The following is a 20,000-nucleotide window of genomic DNA, read 5'->3' on the forward strand; positions in this document are numbered from 1 at the left end:
TAAAAAGCTTTCTAATCTAACACTTAATTACGCGACGCGAATTACTAATCATTCGAACATAAGAATACAGAGGCTATCATTGGCCAGCAACACTGTGTCTTTGAGCGCGACAGGATTGGTCGATCTTTTCTTCGTAACTAGTACTTATATTCTCTACTTTCACACCCACACTAATATGAGGCTCGCACTCATCCTGGCAACTGTATCTTTTTGTATTCCTTCTGTAAAAAGAAATTTCGGATTTAAAAATATAGTTTAAGACCTAGACCCAGTGCCTAAAGTATCTCAACCAGATTTTTGCAGACAATTCAGAAAAAGTCACTGCAACCACCAGAGTAAATTCAAAAGTTTTATTCCGTATCAAATTCTTAAAAATATTAAAATAAAATGGAAGGAAAAGGGTCTATTCATATAACATTTGCAACAAACTACAGTAAGTGCACAGCACTGTAACACAGGAGGCAGACCTTACGACGTGTTACACGGCATTAAATTCTAAGAGGAAATCCTCTGTAACATGCGCCCCGGAATAATGTTGAATCTCGTTTTGCTGGCATTTTGCCGTGACATTGGAAAGGTCAGAGTACCATTGGATTTGTCATGTTGCTCCCATGTTGGGAAAAGATGGCGATGAGGATCTCTCTCATCGGAGTGGTAATCATAATACACACACACAAAAACACACATATATATTATATACATATATATATGCATATATACATTATATATATGTATATATTTGTGTCTCTATGTGTGTGTATGCGTGCGTGTGGCGTGTGAGTGTGACTTCACAGGTAAACAATTAAAGTGGTCATTACCACATTCATACTGTAACTACTGAATCATGGATGAACTGGGCACACGCCATTCACCTCAGTTTTCCACGCCCTCCAGTTTTCAGGATTTCGAGGTCCTTCCTTCCTAATTATTCATCGAACCCATGTGTCCTGAGCCTATTAGGTTTTAGTTTCCTCCTGTCTGCTAACACTGCCAAATTACAAACTCTTAACCTCCCTATCGTCCTTCGTTTCTACATGGCCAGATCATCCCAAACATGACCTCTTAACCACTTTTACGTACGGTCAAATTTCTCACCTCTCAATTATTCTTACGAACAATACACTGTGGAAACAGATCGTCTCAACAGCTTCAACCTTGTTACTATTGTTTGCATTCAGCAACCACACTCCATTTCCGCGAGTCATTTCCGACATGCCTTACACAGAGATTCAACCTTGCTTCGCCTTATTTGCTATTTCATATATAAATATATATATATATAAAACTTTCATCCCCATCATCGCCTTCATTACAATGCGACGTTGATGGAGTAATGTCTAGTAAGTTTACTGTAAATACTGTGATACTACAGGGTTATGATATGTCACCTTTGCTGTTTGCCCTGCTCATGGATTTGACAACGAAGACAAGTGGTTGAGATGGATCCGAATGTCTGGGCCGCAATTACGATAGAAACTTGACTCTTGAAACAAGCAGATGATGTTGTTTTAATCAGACATAAATAATGTCAAGAAATTACTCCAGGTTATAAATAAATTAGGAAGTAAATGCCACTAATGTAATTTCCACTACTTTACTCCTATTATTACAAATTTCTAGCCCTGCTGACTTAATTTCAATACCTCGTTTTGTAAATGATACGCATAAATTAGTGTATGCAAGAAAAGGCTAAATACAAATGAATTTAAAAACGTAGCAAAGGATTTAAAAATAGATAATTTTAAAAAGATATTTCATCCACGCTTAGACTTAATTATTACGGGAAAATGAAAGCTGTTAATGAGGGGCATTTTTTATTTTCATTTTTACTGCCACAACTGGAATGAGTTCAAACGACTTCGATTAAAAAAAATTCTTCTGGTATTGAAAATTAAAAAAAAATCAATTTTATATTCACTTCAGTACGAACATTTTACTCTAATAGACACTTCAGGAGTGAACTACATTTCCCAGAGACATGATTTTTCGGACCTCTTTATGCCAAACTATGAAATAAAAAAATTTTTTATATAAAATCTTTTTAATAACAAAAGCGGATAAAAATGGTAATTTTGCTCTTTTCGTAAAGACAATATTAATAATGCGCCCCTAACTTCCTTCCATTTCCGGCTACAATATTCAGAAATCTGGCAAACCAGATTTTCTAAGACGAAGCATCAATTGACAGCAGGCTGCGAAACATCTTCGTCAGCATAATAATACTAACGGATGAAAAGACCACAATAATATATACGTAAATGTCTATTATTTTTCTTAAGATGAAAGAGGAAAGAGACATAAGCTTGCAGAAGATGCACTGGGTTGCAACGGAAGTTACACGTTCACTATAACGTTGAGTCTAGGCAGTATTTGGATGGGTGACCACAAAGAAAATAGGTACACAGACAGGTTGCCGAATGCACTTCTGCCGAAGGACAGGAAGTCGAACCCATGATGTCGAACGGACAAGAGGTCGAAACCCATAATGTCGAACGGACATGCAGTTTCAAGTTTATAATGCCGAACGGACATAAAGCTGAAAGGAAATGAAACGCGTATATACAGGTATAAATAAAGCAACTTTATAATGGATTTCTTTATTGGATTTACAATGTGAACACGTTAAAATAAAGTCATTACAAGTTGATTTAAAAATTGTGAGTAAAGAATTGCAAACAGTTTTTATTCTATCGTTAATGGTATCGTATTTCTTGTTAGGCCGTGATATGCCAATCCCTATAGATGCCTGCTCCACTAAAATTTCATAGGATGCTGCTGCTCTTTTCTAATAACTTTTAGTGGTTTGGTGATTGTAGGATGAGTTACACTGAGTCTCTTTTTAAAAGCCCGAAGAATTGCCGTTCTCGGCAAATTATCACAAACTCGAGTGTGGATAGACCATAAACCATCATCATAAATTGGCCTTCTTCGACGCCCTCTCTAGGTTATTCCCAACCACGTACTTTCAAAAAGTACTAGAAAATCACTTGATAAGTCATCAGTTTCGGCAGTTATGGAATTCACTAATTGGTCAAATAACTCATGCACGTCTGTGGGTGGGACAAAGGCAAGCGCTTGTAACTGCTTAATGAAAAGGGCATTGTCGGGTTACATACCATTGTTGCAGTCCACAAGACTGGATATTTCGCCATAAACACAGACCAAAATGAAAGAAGCAACCTCTTATTGATGTATTAGTCAAGTTTTTTAATGCTATTTATTGCTGTTCGTTCGAAGTCTATTGTTATTGAATCTGAATCCTGAACGCCTTTGTTTTTCAAAAATGTAAAAATTTCGTCATACGTTTTCTCTTCTTTGTTACTTGCAATGCAGTACACAATGGCAAGGTTTTGATCTCTGAAATAATAGCATGTATAGTATACAGCTGTTTTTCGAGAGGAGCAGTCAAATGTGCCATCGCCAAACCATGTCATTTCAAATTCTTCTCTGTTGAAAAAATGGTCATAGCGATAGTTTCATAGAGCCGAATGTTTTCTCCAGGTGTTGTTATATTCAAGTCTTCACTTTCGTTATTATTATTATTATTATTATTATTATTATTATTATTATTATTATTATTATTAATTGTGGGTTATCTGGCGTCACAACTACCAGGGTTTCACTCCCGTTAACATTTCTTGCTCTCCTTACCATTCGTCCAAGCGTTTCTCTCTTATTCAGAGAACCAACAACGCTTAGAGGCAATTCTTTTTTCATATATATTTCAAATTGTTAGTATGAGAAACATCTCTTAGTAACTAAATGGCGAATTGGTAGTTGTCAAGAACTAACTATCTCATTAAATCTTCCGTGCCAGACTGGTAAAGTGGTCATTAAACTTCGTGTTTTTTTTTTTTTTTTTTGTCCGTTCGGCTTTGTGTCCATTCGGCTTTATATCCATTCGGCTTTGTGTCCGTTCGGCTTTGTGTCCATTCGGCTTTGTGTCCGTTCGGCTTTGTGTCCGTTCGGCTTTGTGTCCATTCGGCTTTGTGTCCGTTCGGCTTTGTGTCCATTCGGCTTTGTGTCCGTTCGGCTTTGTGTCCATTCGGCTTGTCCGATCGGCTTTCCATCGGTTTTATGTCCATTCGGTTTGTGTCCATTCGGCGTGTCCGTTCGGCTTTGTGTCCGTTCGACTTTGTGTCCGTTCGGCTTTGTCCGTTCGGCTTCCGATCGGCTTTGTCCATTCGGTTTTATGTCCGGTCGGCTTTGTGTCCATTTCCGTTCGGCTTTGTCCGTGTTTGTGTCCGATCGGCTTTGTCCATTCGGTTTTATGTCCGTTCGGCTTTGTTCCATTCGGCTTTGTGTCCGTTCGTTTCGGCTTTGTGTCCATTCGGCTTTGTGTCCGTTCGGCTTTGTGTCCATTCGACTTTGTGTCCGTTCGGCTTTGTGTCCATTCGGCTTTGTGTCCGATCGGCTTTGTCCATTCGGTTTTATGTCCGTTCGGCTTTGTGTCCATTCGGCTTCCGTTCGGCTTTGTGTTTGTGTCCGTTCGGCTTTGTGTCCGATCGGCGTTGTCCATTCGGTTTTATGTCCGTTCGGCTTTGTGTCCATTCGGCTTTGTGTCCGATCGGCTTTGTCCATTCGGTTTTATGTCCGTTCGGCTTTGTGTCCATTCGGCTTTGTGTCCGTTCGGCTTTGTGTTCGGCTTTGTGTCCGTTCGGCTTTGTCCATTCGGTTTTATGTCCGTTCGGCTTTGTGTCCATTCGGCATCATGGGTTCGACTTCCTGTCCTTCTGCTAAAGTGCATTCGGCATTCCGTCCGAGCTCGAGAAAATCACATGTATTCGGCACATCAAGCCCATTAAACATCCATCGGACACGGCGTGGGGCTAGCAACATCATCCCACAAACAAACTATGGAATTTTTAATTTAATAAACACGTAACTCCCACAGAATCTATTAATCACTGAATGTTTCTAACTACCGCGGTAGTGCTGGGAATGAAAAAGAAGTTGATAAAAAGAGCAAAAACTACGAAAAAGGAAGTTTCCGGGGCGAGGGTTTTAGGACACGCAACAATTTTCAATTCCAGATTCCGAATACGTCATTCAATTGAATTTCTTTTAACGCAGGTTTAATTTTATTGCCAGCCAACATTTTCTGACCTGGTCGTAACAATTTTATAAATATATATCGAAAATGTAAAGCTCAAAAATACTTATGTGACCAATGGAACATTTTCCGCAATTTTATAATCCTTTCTCTTCTGAAAGGTTTAGATGAAACATGCTATTAATTTCGCCATCAGATGAAATACGAAATATTTAGAAAAATACGTGTTATCGATAAACTTTAAATTAAAAAATAAATACATGAAGCAGTCTTGAGACCACGACACAAATGTAAATGAGCAAATGTGCATCTCTTCAGGTGAAAACGCACGAACAAAGCAGAGGGAAAATAAACGCAATAAAAGATTTATCGCGACATTTAATTTGACACAACTGTGCTCAACTAAAAACGCACAGCATTTAGAAAAATCTAGTTGTACGTGCTGTTTTACATTTTGAAGAGTTCACCACAAAAAAGCACGGTAATATATATATATATATATATATATATATATATATATATATATATATATATATATATATATATATATATATATGTGTGTGTGTGTGTTTATGACTCACAACAGGACCGAACCCCGGTCTTTCGAGTGAGTGCAGGGCATTAGCAATTGCGTCCGAATTACTAAACCCTCTCTGGGAAGACCGGGGTTCGGTCCCGTTGTGAGCCAGAAATTTATTTATTTCTGTGAAGCATGTTCCCATGTGTTCACTTCTATATATATATAATATACATACACAACCACACACATTCGAAAACAAGTCTGCGGACCTTGACCACCACATTTCAATACTTCCCTTTTTAGTGGTTTTTGTCGGACGTCGACTATTTTGGTTGTCGATTTGTGATTCCTCTCTGTTTCATATGTAAAATAAAATATATGGTATACATCTGAACGCAGCATAAATTACTTATTTCAGCTGGTAAGAGAAATAAACCAAAAGTGAACCAAAGTAAAATATGTTAATTCAATTCATTTTCGACAGCATGAAAGGTTATGATACAAGATTGAGTTATGATTGCTAAAACTGGCATCGAAACATCTACGTTATTGACGTCGTCATGGAATTAAATACGAAACTAAAAAGTAATTAAAAGGAACTTCATATAACACACACACATATATAATCTATATATAATCATATCTGTGAATGCATATATACTATAGATAAAAACTCACATACTACAAATGTAAATTATCTAGATTTTGTTGAGGAGTCCCACCTCCTACCAAAGATTATGAAACAAGAAATAAAAGGATTACATATGGTTACTATTAAAGCTGAAGACTAGAAGCACCCGGACCCCCGTCAAGAATTCCCATTATGAAGAGAAAATTCAAAATTAAAAATGGATTCCCAAACGAACACAGTTATCAGTCTTTACTTTTAAAATGAACTTTCGACACCTAATAACTAGATTTCTGCTTACAAAGGAGAGACTGAATGGAAACTTAATAACAAGCCACCTGTTAGAAAGAGGAAGGATGACAGATTTATTAACTACATAGGGAAGGAGAAAATTTCAAATCCTCGAGAACAGCAGGAATGTTCACTACAAAAAAAAAATCGAATTCATTAATTACACAAAAGATAGGAATATTCAAATTCATCAAAGGTGATGGTAACTGAAAGGGACGATATTATCAAATAAACTTGAAATCAGACCATGAGAAGAATCTAAATTTCGAAATAAATGCGGGATACCTTAGCTTGAAGCACAAAGCCGAGAATGGTCGAAACAAGTCCATCAGTTACCGATGTAGCAGTCTATTACCTAGCAAGAAAATTGCGAACTCAAATCTGTTTTAAACGGAATAGACTGGGAAGCCAAAAACCCAAAAACCTCATGCAGACGTAAAGAGAGAGAGAGAGAGAGAGAGAGAGAGAGAGAGAGAGAGAGAGAGAGAGAGAGAGAGAGAGAGAGAGAGAGAGAGAGAGAGAGAAGAATTAATCTCAGAAGTAGGACGTCCCTGATGGCCTAATGCGATTTCTCTGATGATTCCTTTTCTACTATATTTAGCCTCGGTTACCTTATTCACATATTTTATTAATCATCCTCTTATCGGGAAAAATATAATTTCTTTACATCTGTCTGGAAGAAGGTCCACTGTTCAAAGTAAATACGTAAACAAACAGGTAACATGGACATGCATACGTACCTGTATATATATAATTAAATATATATATATATATATATATATATATATATATATATATATATATATATATATATATATATATATATATATATATATTATGCTAATGATATTTCTATATATATATATATATATATATATATATATATATATATATATATATATATATATATATATATATATATATATATATATATATATATATATATATGTGTATGTATGTATATATAAATATATATATATATATACATTGAAGAATTATGGACAAGATTTTTATACTTTCTATAGACCTTCCTGAGGTCGATGCTTGGAGAAGGAAAGCTGGACATAAAGTTCCAAAACCCCTTTCTGAGCAACCATCGATTTCCAGAATCAACACCCCCGCCCAAACCCCACCCCACCCCGGCCCTCACACACACACACATCCGCTCTCACACCGGCCGAACGTTCTGAATCCGGTGATTTCGTTTCAGAGTTCGATAATTGGTGGACATAACAGGAACCTCTCTAATGGATCTTCTGCGCCCATGAATCTCCCAGTTGGTATAGAAAGAGGAAGGGTAAAACATCTTCGGCACCAAAAATGCAGTAAGGGAAAATTCATTTGAAAAGGAGGGTTGGGCGTCATTTTTTGCCTTCAAGAATTTAGTAAGAAAAGGAATTCACGCCTTCATAAAGTCGAATCAGACAGTGGGAAAAGTAGGAGATACTCTCCAGTGGATAAATTTCTGCTTCCTGATAGAAGAGATGGGACAATAGATTTTCCCAGAACACAGATATACGCGATAGCTTCCAATTGGTAAAACCAGCTACATGTTTTAAGGAAGGACTAATATGTTGGATAAGAAGGAGGGTGCGATGATTTATACTTATTTATGTCTGTATATATGTGCTTACGCACATGCACACACACAGCGATCACTGCCACATTTACTTTAACAGCTGAACAGATGATATTACTGAGCAAAAATCTTGAAACATGTGTTTCGCGGGTCCGTAAAGACGGCTCATCAGCTGTGTGTCGAACCCCCCAGTACCCAACGTCATTCATAGACACACTTGCTTTGAGGTGGTTCTCAGTGGCCTTTCAAAGTCTTTTCCACTTTATCAGTGTAGCACTCCGTAAGATTTCCTCTTTCACGCTCTCCCAAAAATCCCGAATGATGCAATTACATTCAGCTTTCCGTCTTCCATTCCCTCTACGTGACCAAACAATCTCTAAATATTGACCCATCTTTTCTACGCAAGTTTCTCTTTTTACCAATACAAGTATTTTTATATGTCACCCTTTAATCCTTCTGATTCCACATATGATACGCAAACAATTCAAGACAATTGGCTTAACAAGTCCTTCATATATTCCTATCTGGAATGTATGAATAAACTTTGCTTTCCTCTTTCATTCTCTTATTCAGTGGTTCATCTTTCCTCTCATCCTACTATCATCTGTTACACTTACTTCAAAATTCGTATACAGCTGGACTGGTTTCCTTGTGCCCTCAAAAGCCTACTCTTGCTCACGTTTGCTTCTAGTTTTTTAAAAACTATTTTAAACTTTCACAAGTTTCTTTAAGTTTCTCTTCAGCGTTCCCTGATCAACACTAACGCCTCGAAACAGCTACGCCACACAATAACACCGCACCGTATTTTCTTATCCCATAACTTTGCAGCAACGTGTAATGCCCTGTCTTGTCTCTCTGCATCAACCCCACCATTGCAATAATAAATAGCCGTGGGGAGTTTAAAATAATAACTGAAAGAAAAATCCTAAATTATGGATGTCCAAAATAAAATTAATCTGACTATAGGGTTGACGTATTTCAACGCGCTCCCCCCACACAACCACAAAAGGAAACAGTGTCAAGGAGATGAATGAGCTTATCGCGGTTGGGAAACGTAGCTCTTAAATTAATAGAATATCTTCCCTTCGTGCCAAGAATGGACCCCGGATTAGAGCACAATAGCTTTCCAGCCTTTCACAGAAAATGTACTTCTAATCTTCTGTTGTAAAAGAAAGGGGCACATTTCTAAGAGAGAGAGAGAGAGAGAGAGAGAGAGAGAGAGAGAGAGAGAGAGAGAGAGAGTTGTCAATTACAATACCTCTACACTCCACAGTAAAAAAAATCGCGAAAAAGGAGTCATACTACTGATAAAGGACTTTTGTTAAACTACCTCTTTCATTATGTAGGATCTATCGATGATGATATATTTTACAACACTTCCCAATTCAAAACGATCCAATGATAACGGTTTTCTATGACGGTCACATTTACATTGCTTGTTCGCTCAAGTTACACATTTTTTCTTACTGTTTTTCAATATCTTTTTTTTTTAGTAAATAATGCTATATCTTCATATTTTTAAATCGAATAAAAGCTATTTCAGTTCAGGCATTGATTTTTTTCTTCAAATTTGAGTAAAACTACAACTATTTACTGTTAATAAGCACAAGAAAGAATATGGTTTCCGAAGTTAAGATCGAGCACCGCAATCTGTCAATGGAATTTTCTCATTTGATGAAAAACCAGCCTTTTAGAAAGCTACATTCAATCACTAATGAAACACAGAGGAAGTTAAAGATCTCCACGTTCCAGAATGGAATTATATAGAGGACTAATCACACTGATACTTGAGCTCTAGGGAATGTACCTGATGTCTTTACACAGCAAAACAACCATGCTACCCAAACAATGGCAAATCCACCTTCATTCCAGGGCCCCTGTTGTTTTCCCTACAAGAAATAGGGAGGTTCAGCATCCAGTGTGCCTTATAGCGTCCCCTCGACCAAGACTGCCTTGTTTTCCGCATCAGACTTTTCGTCCGTTCCGTTTGATTTCTTCTTACTTAGCTTCCTGACTCTTTGAGCTTCTCTTTGCTCCATTTTCGATTTTCATTTAAGAATAAATCGTTTGGGTGGACCCTACGGGACTCTAACAATACGATTCAGAGGTCAAATTACAATAATAATAACGCCAACTTTAATATGCATCTCAGTTGCCATTCACGCCCTTCTTTTCGGCAGTAGCAAATCCTCATATGATCTTTAGGCTGAATCTCGGTTATGTTCTTGGAATCAGTGGGCGATATGCGTTTTATTGTCAGGCCTTACCTCCACAATGGGTATACTCCTTTTGTTACTGGGCATTAGAGATACAATGGCTCGTCCACGCCTCGGTACAGCATCGTAAAACCAATTTAAACTAGTTTGGCCGAAGGAACACTTCTCGATAATATCGGAACGCCCACGCAAGTTCCTTCTTAAGAGGTCAATCTTTATGATCTTTACGATAATAAGTTTTAAATGCACATATGCGCATTTAGATGCAGGCACTGACACCGTTAAATGTGAATAAATAGGCTTTGCACAATGAATTATTACAAAAATAACATTCAAGGCTCTCTCTCTCTCTCTCTCTCTCTCTCTCTCTCTCTCTCTCTCTCTCTCTCTCTCTCTCTCTCTCCTTGCTCTTATTATCAAAACTGATCAAAACTTAAGTGGAGCGAGGATACATGGCAATTAAATTGCAGTGTCCGCTTTAGTGGAACAAAGTGTGAAAAATAACAAATACGTAATATACAGAGCGAGGAAAATAACGAATAAATAATCAAGACCCAACAAACACATAACCACAAGCGCAGAAAAACCGAAATTGAATTTGCAAGAGGATGCAAGGCTTCTTGATGTACGCGACCAATCTGCTCGACCACACACAACAAGAGTTATAAACACCGAACACGCTCACCTTTTTAAGAAGGAAAATCTAATAGAATTTTTGAGGTGGAGGAAATAAAAAAAAAAAAAAATATGAAAGGCAGAAATAAAATGTCCTCACCTCAATGAACTTGTGAGTTTGCAGAAGATTACAGGTGGCACTCAGGTTGGTACAATTCTCAATGTCTTGGTCAAGAGCCGTGCAGTATATAGACTGGAACGGCAGGAAGCTCTGTGGGAAGAAACGTTTTAAAATAAGGTTAATATAGAACTTTCTGAAATTGTTATGCATACAGAATATATATATATACATACACACACCCACACACATATATATACAGTATATATATATATATATATATATATATATATATATATATATATATATATATATATATATATATATATATATATATATATACACGACAACCAAGCCCTGGTTCTCTTTTAACAAATGTCCACATGCTTGTAGCAAAAGCCAGAAGCCTGCTACGCAAGCGTCTATAGAATGAACTCTTTGTACATCAAAAAGGAAACCAATGATGAACGCAGATGAAAGAAACAAAAAGATACAAAAACATCAATTATTCTATAATCTTTATCTCCACTGTACGAATTTAAAATATAAGGAATAAGGGGCCGCTTGAAAACATGGAAGGGGGACGAGAAGATTCAACTTCGGTTTTAAAAAAAATGCGTAAATTTCTCTCCAGAAAATAAGATCAATATTTGATCACAGCTAACGCAGGGTACATAAAACGTAACAGTACACTGTGGTATATATAATAAATTGCATAATACTGATTCCCATGATCAGAATATGTGCAAATATTACAAAACCATGTGAATAACTGAATAAAGAAAAATCAAAACATCTTAAGTTGAACAAAAAGCAATTAAAATTCTTACCAAGCAACACAATGCGACGTTTATTGTCATACCTGCACCAATTAAGCAAGCTGTGTTTTCATACGATTATTATCATGTTTCGCAGAATACAAACGAAGTTTTTACATGAAATACTAATAGCGCTTGAACGTCTACGCAAGAGTTAGAAGTGGTTTAGTTCAAACCTATATAGTAGAAAGGTTCAGGAAGACCCATGTGAAAAACACCAACACAGTCGAGCTATTCATCAACCTAACGGAGAACCAGACCTTAGTCCATCAAACAGCTTCGATAAAAAGGTCCCGTTATTATACAGTTAAAAAATACATTTCATCATTTAAACTATATAAAAGGCACATTAAGCAGTGCTGATAAAATGATACGAGTAATTAATTATTAAAACGTCCATCGATCCAAGACGAGACCCACTTTACTCGTAGAATGAGTCATCGTGCAACAGCCGCTCATTGCAATAGTGCTGAACCGTTTTCAAGTTACTTTTATAATACCTTACCTTCAATTTCTTACTTCCACGGGTAATTCCTCACTTATCACCACTTCTGAAGATATGAAGCCCATACAGTCAGTATTGTTCTTCCAGCAATGGAATTGAAGCCAGTCAGTTCTTTTAACAGTATCTAAAGTCATTTCGACCATTCAGTAAAGTTTCTCGAATAACTCTGATCATCTGAAGTCTGAAAGTTGATCTGTTCTCTCAGCGGCACTTGAAACAAAAGTGCTTACCAATTCTTCTAGGTGAACGCAGTTATGTTTCGCTCGAAACAATTACAGTACTCGAAGCGTAAAATGGGTCGACTGTACCTAGAGAACTATGGCAACCTTCCTTCATCTCAAGGTACACCACACTCAGGTTGTTTTGCTTATTTTTTCTAGCTCTGAACTATACAGTATACTGTATAAAAGAGTTAAGTATATCTTACTTTAACCTGACCACTGAGCTGATTGACAGCTCTCCTAGGGCTGGCCCGAAGGATTAGACTTATTTTATGAGGTTAAGAACCAATTGGTTACCTAGCAACGGAACCTACAGCTTATTGTGGAATCCGAACCACATTACAGCGAGAAATGAATTTCTATCACCAGAAATAAATTCCTCTAATTCTTCATTGGCCGGCCGGAGACTTGAACTCGGACCAAGCAGAATACTAGCCGAGAACTCTACCGACTCGTCCAGCGAGGAACTGTATAATTAATATATATATATATATATATATATATATATATATATATATATATATATATATATATATATATATATATATATATAAAATGAACCAAGTTCATTTATAGTACAAAAATCATAAGTCCATATAACCTCGAAAAACGCACTTTATAAAAGATGATGTTAAATGAAACGACCTACTTTCTTTACAAACAATCTCTTATCCACTGAACATATCACAGAGATACCTCAAAAATACGTACGGAAAATTCTACGGGGAAAAAGGGGCTAGTCTTCAACCTCTTTCAGCTGTTCCCCATCCTATTCTTTGCACATGAAAAACATGTTCATTATCTTTTTAACCCAAGGCACCTTAATAAAACATAAAGTAACACAAAAATAAGAAAAAAAAAGAGAGATTTAGATTCAACCAATGGAATTAGTCCCAGTGGACGTGGAACCATTAGTGTCTAGCGTGATATTCCAGGAATGCTGGAAAAGATCCCCGTATCGTTTATGCCTTGGGGAAATGGTGGCCATCCATTAAGTGGATCAAGGATTTTCCAGGATAAAGAAAAGTGTACCATAATCAACAACGAGAGAGCACCGGTTGGTATTCACTGTTTCGGGAATTATTACACTTTCTTTTTACCATCAGCTGGATTTGTGAGTTCAAGCGGGCGCTGTAACGTGGGTCTGAAATTGTTGTAATTGTTGCAATTAGGGTTGCGTTTTGATTATTTGCGACTGAAATGTGTTCTGGAAAATTAGTTTATTTATCATTAGTGATGAAGCTTTTCCTTTTCGTTAGCATAAGATAATTACCTCCCTACACGGGGCATCCATACGTACAGAAACATATATACTGCAGTATCGGAAACGGTAATCATTTATTGCTAACATGGTAAGGTTTACTATCACCAAAATGGTCTAGAACTACATAATAAATTATGATATGACAAACAAAAACAAAAGGTAAAAATATAACTTACAAAAACACTTTTTATAAAGAGGAATCAGTAAATACAATCATATAGTGAATAAAGCATCAAATGAATAAGTCTCACACTTTGCATTATGTAAATAAATGTATGTAAAAGATGAAGAATCAAATTGCAGTACTCATAATACACTATTAAAGAGCAGGACTTATATATATATATATATATATATATATATATATATATATATATATATATATATATATATATATATATATATATATATATATATATATATATATATATATATATATATAATATATAAATATAATATATATATATATATATATATATATATATATATAAATCTATAAACAGCAAATTATTATTACTGTAATTGTGGTTGATTATAATCCTGCACTCATATGGAACAAGTTGAAAGGCTACCCACTTCAATATAACAAAACTCCCCAGAAGAGAATGCCCATTTCTGAACATGAACGGGGCGAAGGAGAAGGAAGGCGGGCGAAGGAAGAAAAATTATAAAGGAAAACGAAATGCAAACAAATAAATAAATTAACAATAACTAAACAAATAAATATAGTTACTCTTGCACCAGCGTATAAAATCCCCTAAAAATGCTACCAGTGCATTGTAATGGTCATCAAAATAATGGCCACAGAATGCACAAAACTAAGCAGATTACTCACTCCGGAAATGAAAGCACAAATAACGGGGCAAAACAGTCGGTTCTGAACCATCGCGTTTATACCTTTTTCCTTTTATCTCTACATTTATTATTATTTTCCTCTTTCGTCTCTTCCTTCGCTCCCTTTTTCCCTAACAAAACCAGTCTCTCCCCATCAGGCTTTTTCCGTGTTTAACGAAGCGTGCCAATCTGCGCCAATTTTTGTTTTCCGATCACAAAAGCAAAAACAGGAACAAATCAACGAATTGGTGGAACCTGAACAAACAACTGACGTGTGAAAGGGGGATTAAACAGAGCAATGTCGCCATGACAACGCCCGGAACTTTTGACAGAAGCCGGAAGCAATTGTTTAAGTGGGGTATTTTGCATGAACACAATAGGTTTTGTTAAAAGAGGCTCTCTCTCTCTCTTTCTCTCTCTCTCTCTCTCTCAAACAAACATAAAAACGCAATATAGGTTTGTAATCCCACTATCACCTCTTTCTTGTAGAAAATATTCTACTCTCTCTCTCTCTCTCTCTCTCTCTCTCTCTCTCTCGTACAAGGCAAGCAACAACGTTCCCTTTCTCTCTTTTCAAGAATGCACTAATAGGAAATATTCCGCTCTCTCCCTCTCACTATATGTCTTTCTCTTCCGAGATCGACAAGCGTAAACAAAACTCAAGTTTAACCATAGTTAAAACACCAAAACTACTAAAATTTGATAGATATAACTAAACCTGTAAAGAATTATAGGCATGGTAGCAATTAAAAACACTTATTTAGATGTAAATGTGGATACAGTAGTATATGTACTGGCATTTTTTAACAGCCCGAACAATAGGTGCATAAGTAAATGGTAGTATAGTACTGGAATAATTCAACGTCAGCATTTTTCTAAATGCAGACACTTACTCTAGAATCAGACATGAATGTAAGGTGGCCAAAAATGAACTAAAGGAAATGGCCCATGAAAAGTAAATGTAAAATTGAATCTCCGCTATCTTATCCTAGTGCCTTGCAGTTTCATCTTTTAAAGATCTAAAGACTTTTGGTAGCGTCTGTTCAGTTACATGTTTGTTAGCACAATACTTGTAAATATTCTAGGGAAAATTAAACACACAGATACACACATATATATGTAGATGTGTGTGTATGTATGTATGTATAGATGGCGTTGTGAGAGAGCTTCTAACATAAAGAAGTGAAAGAAGAATAAGCGAGTCAAGAAGAAGCACGGCAGCCGAAAGAAAGTCCAAATAACAATACTTTCTAAGAGAGAGCTTTCCGATTGCTGGTTCAGCCCCTGGAAACGCAACTGCTAACACGGAAACGCCAACGAAGCAACCATTGATGATCTGGACAAGAATCCACATAAGGATCTTCAGATTAAAGACTTTCTCATTACTTCTCTCGGAATTAATCCTCACCACCAATCTCATTTTCGATTCTCGTCCCCAACGCCCTTCACGACTTGTTCACAACCTTTAGTTCATCCTGATGCTAATGAAAATTCCTCTAGGACCTTTCACGTCATCAACATTAGACTCCCCTTTCTACATCCTCCTCACAATCCCCTTTTTTATTCCCCGCCATCAATCATCCTGACTGCTCTCATCATCCCCTCACAAATCACAATCATCACCTAGCTACTTTTATTCCCCGCCATCATCATCATCATCATCATCTCAAGACTGCACAGCATCTCATCACAATGTCCTTCCTCAATTGGGCAAAATCCTGATAAATAATATTGCATCCCTCATCCCTCTTCTACACAATCAATAAAATGAATTGTCATAATAAATCTTCACCGCCTTGAACATAAATACAAACTAAAAGGGTGGAGACAAAATAACTTAAAAACACAAGCATAAAAATATTCCTCTCAAAAGTAAAATATTTAACGACCTAATTGCTCCCTATGCTCGGCTTTCTCCCTTCATCTTTTTAATAGTCAGCGACTACGTTAACAAAAAGACATCAGGTTCCAGAAACGAGACTGTATCGGGTAAGCAAATGTTGCCTCCAGGCGAAACTATGTACGGTTCTTTTCAGCTATACCTTGCCATTGAAAAAATCATTGTGTATGTTTTAATAAAGAAATTTTATATGTATATATTATCATATATATACAGTATATATATATATATATATATGTGTATATATATATATATATATATATATATATATATATATATGTGTGTGTGTGTGTGTGTGTATACACAAACATATTTGTGCCTATATACATATACATAATTATATATATTTATATATGTGTATATATACATACACATATATTTATACACACACTATATATATATATATATATATATATATATATATATATATATATATATATATATATATATATATACACATATATATATATATATATATATATATATATATATATATATATATATATATATAAGCGAATCCACAGGAAAATGACAGGCAGAAATTCAGTACCAAGCGCTTGCACGTTTATTAACGCATCGTCGGGGCACGAATGAGACACGGGTGTAAAGAGGGTTACGAAGTAAACAAAAAGAACAAGAATACCAGATGGTCAGTTGTCAAAGAGTAATATACAGAAAGATAATCCAGGATAATCCGGGACTGAGCTGTCACAAACTGAACCCAAGACCAAACAACAAGAAATACTAAAGTTTAGGCTTTCAAAATCCAAAAACATGTATAGCCTTGAATACCAGATGGTTAATTGCCAGGGGGTAAAAAAGTCAGTTGTAAATATTCGTGAGCAACATATTTATGAAGCATGAGAACTAGTTTAAGATAGTAATACCTTTTGAAAAGACTAAGGTCTGATCAGAATACAGAACAGCAGTGATAAAGAAACACATTACGACCCCGTTACGTAAAAGACAATAACGCCATTCAAAAAACGTCCAATCCATCTCTCGAAGAGATTGGATAAAAAATGAGCCATCATTTCAGGAACACAATACAAACTGCTAAAGGACTCTCGGTGGGATGGAGGTTGGAGTCCAACGGTTGGGGGAGATACACAGGAGAATAAAAGCTCTTCAACAATCGATACTTCGCGAGCCACAAAAACAATACAAAAAATATAAAGGCATTGAAAAGATATACTAGTTTCAAGATAGTGACGTCACGGGAGTGTGAGAGAGACCTGAACATATCCCCCCCGCCTCAAATTTCCTTTCCTCTCTCTTTTTCATCCTAAATTACCACCTACACATAACCCCATATTTGTTACTCTCTTTCTCTCCCCAAAGCGGATATTAATAGCTTCATTAAAAAGATGTATCCCGGCTATTACAAAAATTCTTGTTTGTAAAAAAACTCAGTCATGAGAGAAGAAGAAAACAAAAAGCAATATCTGAAGTTATAGCAAAAATTGCCCCATTATTTTCTTACTAGATGGACGGTGTGAAATTATACCTCACTGCATGAAAATGAAATTACTCATACAACGTATGGGCTACTTTTTTTTTTACTTTTTTGTATTTTAATGTAGATGATGATCTGGCAGGTAATCATATACCCTTATCTAAGCCAGGCAAGATATAAGCAAAAATGAAATAACCTGGGGGAAAAAGCAGAGCATATACGAAAAAGGCGACAGACCAGGGTCTTAAGAGATAGAAGACTGAAAGAGCCACGGAACACCGAAACAAGAAGAAAATTCCATAGCCGTCATTAGACTGGAATTGCCACAGAAGCGTGCAATCCGAAATGCATTTATAGCGAAATAACTATATGTACACAAGAAATTACAGTTTGTATGGCTATGATTTCATTGAAAAAAAAATAACTAATCCATATTTTAAAGAAATAACGCAATGTAATGTTTAAATTGTTTTACAGACGATTGTTTCAAGTAAACGATTCCCTGCCGTCAAAATGTTTGCATCACCTAATTCTATAAGAAACAAGTCGATTTTATTCTCTCTCTCTCTCTCTCTCTTAATCGATTGATCCATTGCCATTTTATGGATATCTGGAAGATACTTATCGGAAATGATCCATCCTGATCATTTAAGGATCAAACTTAGTTAACTGAACTTTTGTATTTTTCTCTCAGCAAAACACACCTAAGATACACAGAGAAAAATCTCAACAAAAATGCGGCTGGTCTGTGGATTCAGTCTATGAAATGGCATACTATCTACAAATTGCAATTTGATTTTTAACTAACGAAGACTCACTCAGATTGTGTGGCATATACCACAATTCATGCCAGCTTGCCTCACTTAAGGAAAAAAATTCAGAGGACATCTCTGAAATAGATAAATAAAAAAAAGAAAATCACTTCGATTAAGATTCAAAATTGAAAAAACACATACATTTCACTTTAACCTGTTCATATTCACTTGAGATTTTCGTTGCCTATTTCAAATTATACCATTTCATTTCCAATACCGTAAAATGAGATATGACTTCAATTCTGCCACCATAAATGGCACATCGAATCAGAAAAAATATCATTTGTTATTCCAGCTCTGCAATTCACTTTAAAATATTGCCTACTTTTGTGCTTTATAATATGATTTTATTCTTTGACTAGGCAACTGGATCCTTTATCATTTTAGAGGGAGGGTGATATGACAATTCTCCGAAATTTACGACACATATTTCACATGGAAAGGAAATAGGTCGCAGGCTTTCTTTGAAATCACCACGACAGCTACAAGCGTTATCTACTCAAACTTATTTATATAAACAAACATATCTACATAACTTTATGTACCGTAAATACATGTTGTATACATGTAAACGATAGATGTAAATTATTTACAGGTAAAACTCATCATTTATAACCCTAAAGATCACGTGCGTACACCCAAAATAGCATGTGCACGCAGTTATAATATATAGATATATATATATATATATATATATATATATATATATATATATATATATATATATATATATATATATATATATATATATCTCTTTAAACTGCAATGTTTCAAGTTGTCATTCAACTGGAGAAAGGATTAAAACAAGAGCTGACCAAGAGCTTTTGAGCTCTTACATCTCACACGGAAGCGCTCTTGTGTTAATTCCCACCCCTGCTTGACTACATGTATATATATTTATAACACGCACAAACACATGCATATATATATATATATATATATATATATATATATATATATATATATATATATATATATAAAAATGAAGACAGGAGCAAACACTCAAACAACAGGCAAATAGGAGTAACCATTAAAGTTCTTTCTTTCTTCTTTATTCATTTATTTTTACGGATAAAAGAAGAAAGAACCTTTCCGTTACTCCAATTTGCCTATATATATATATATATATATATATATATATATATATATATATATATATATATATAT

General features: G+C 35.7%; 1 protein-coding gene across 31 annotated transcripts in view; it reads right to left on the minus strand.

The window, feature by feature from the left end:
- The window catches only part of LOC136856665 (rho GTPase-activating protein 45-like), a 596,905-nt gene that overhangs the window by 95,321 nt on the left and 481,584 nt on the right, over positions 1 to 20,000 (minus strand). For all 31 annotated transcript variants that reach the window (XR_010858450.1, XR_010858451.1, XR_010858449.1 and 28 more), the window contains one exon: positions 11,063 to 11,173. Coding sequence is in view for 28 of the 31 variants with exons in the window: in XM_067134707.1 (XP_066990808.1) it covers positions 11,063 to 11,173 (111 nt within the window). In the remaining 3 variants the exon portion in view is untranslated. The remainder of the gene's footprint in view (positions 1 to 11,062; positions 11,174 to 20,000) is intronic.

Source organism: Macrobrachium rosenbergii, chromosome 36 (genome assembly GCF_040412425.1).
Source record: "Macrobrachium rosenbergii isolate ZJJX-2024 chromosome 36, ASM4041242v1, whole genome shotgun sequence".
NCBI classification, from domain to species: domain Eukaryota; kingdom Metazoa; phylum Arthropoda; class Malacostraca; order Decapoda; family Palaemonidae; genus Macrobrachium; species Macrobrachium rosenbergii.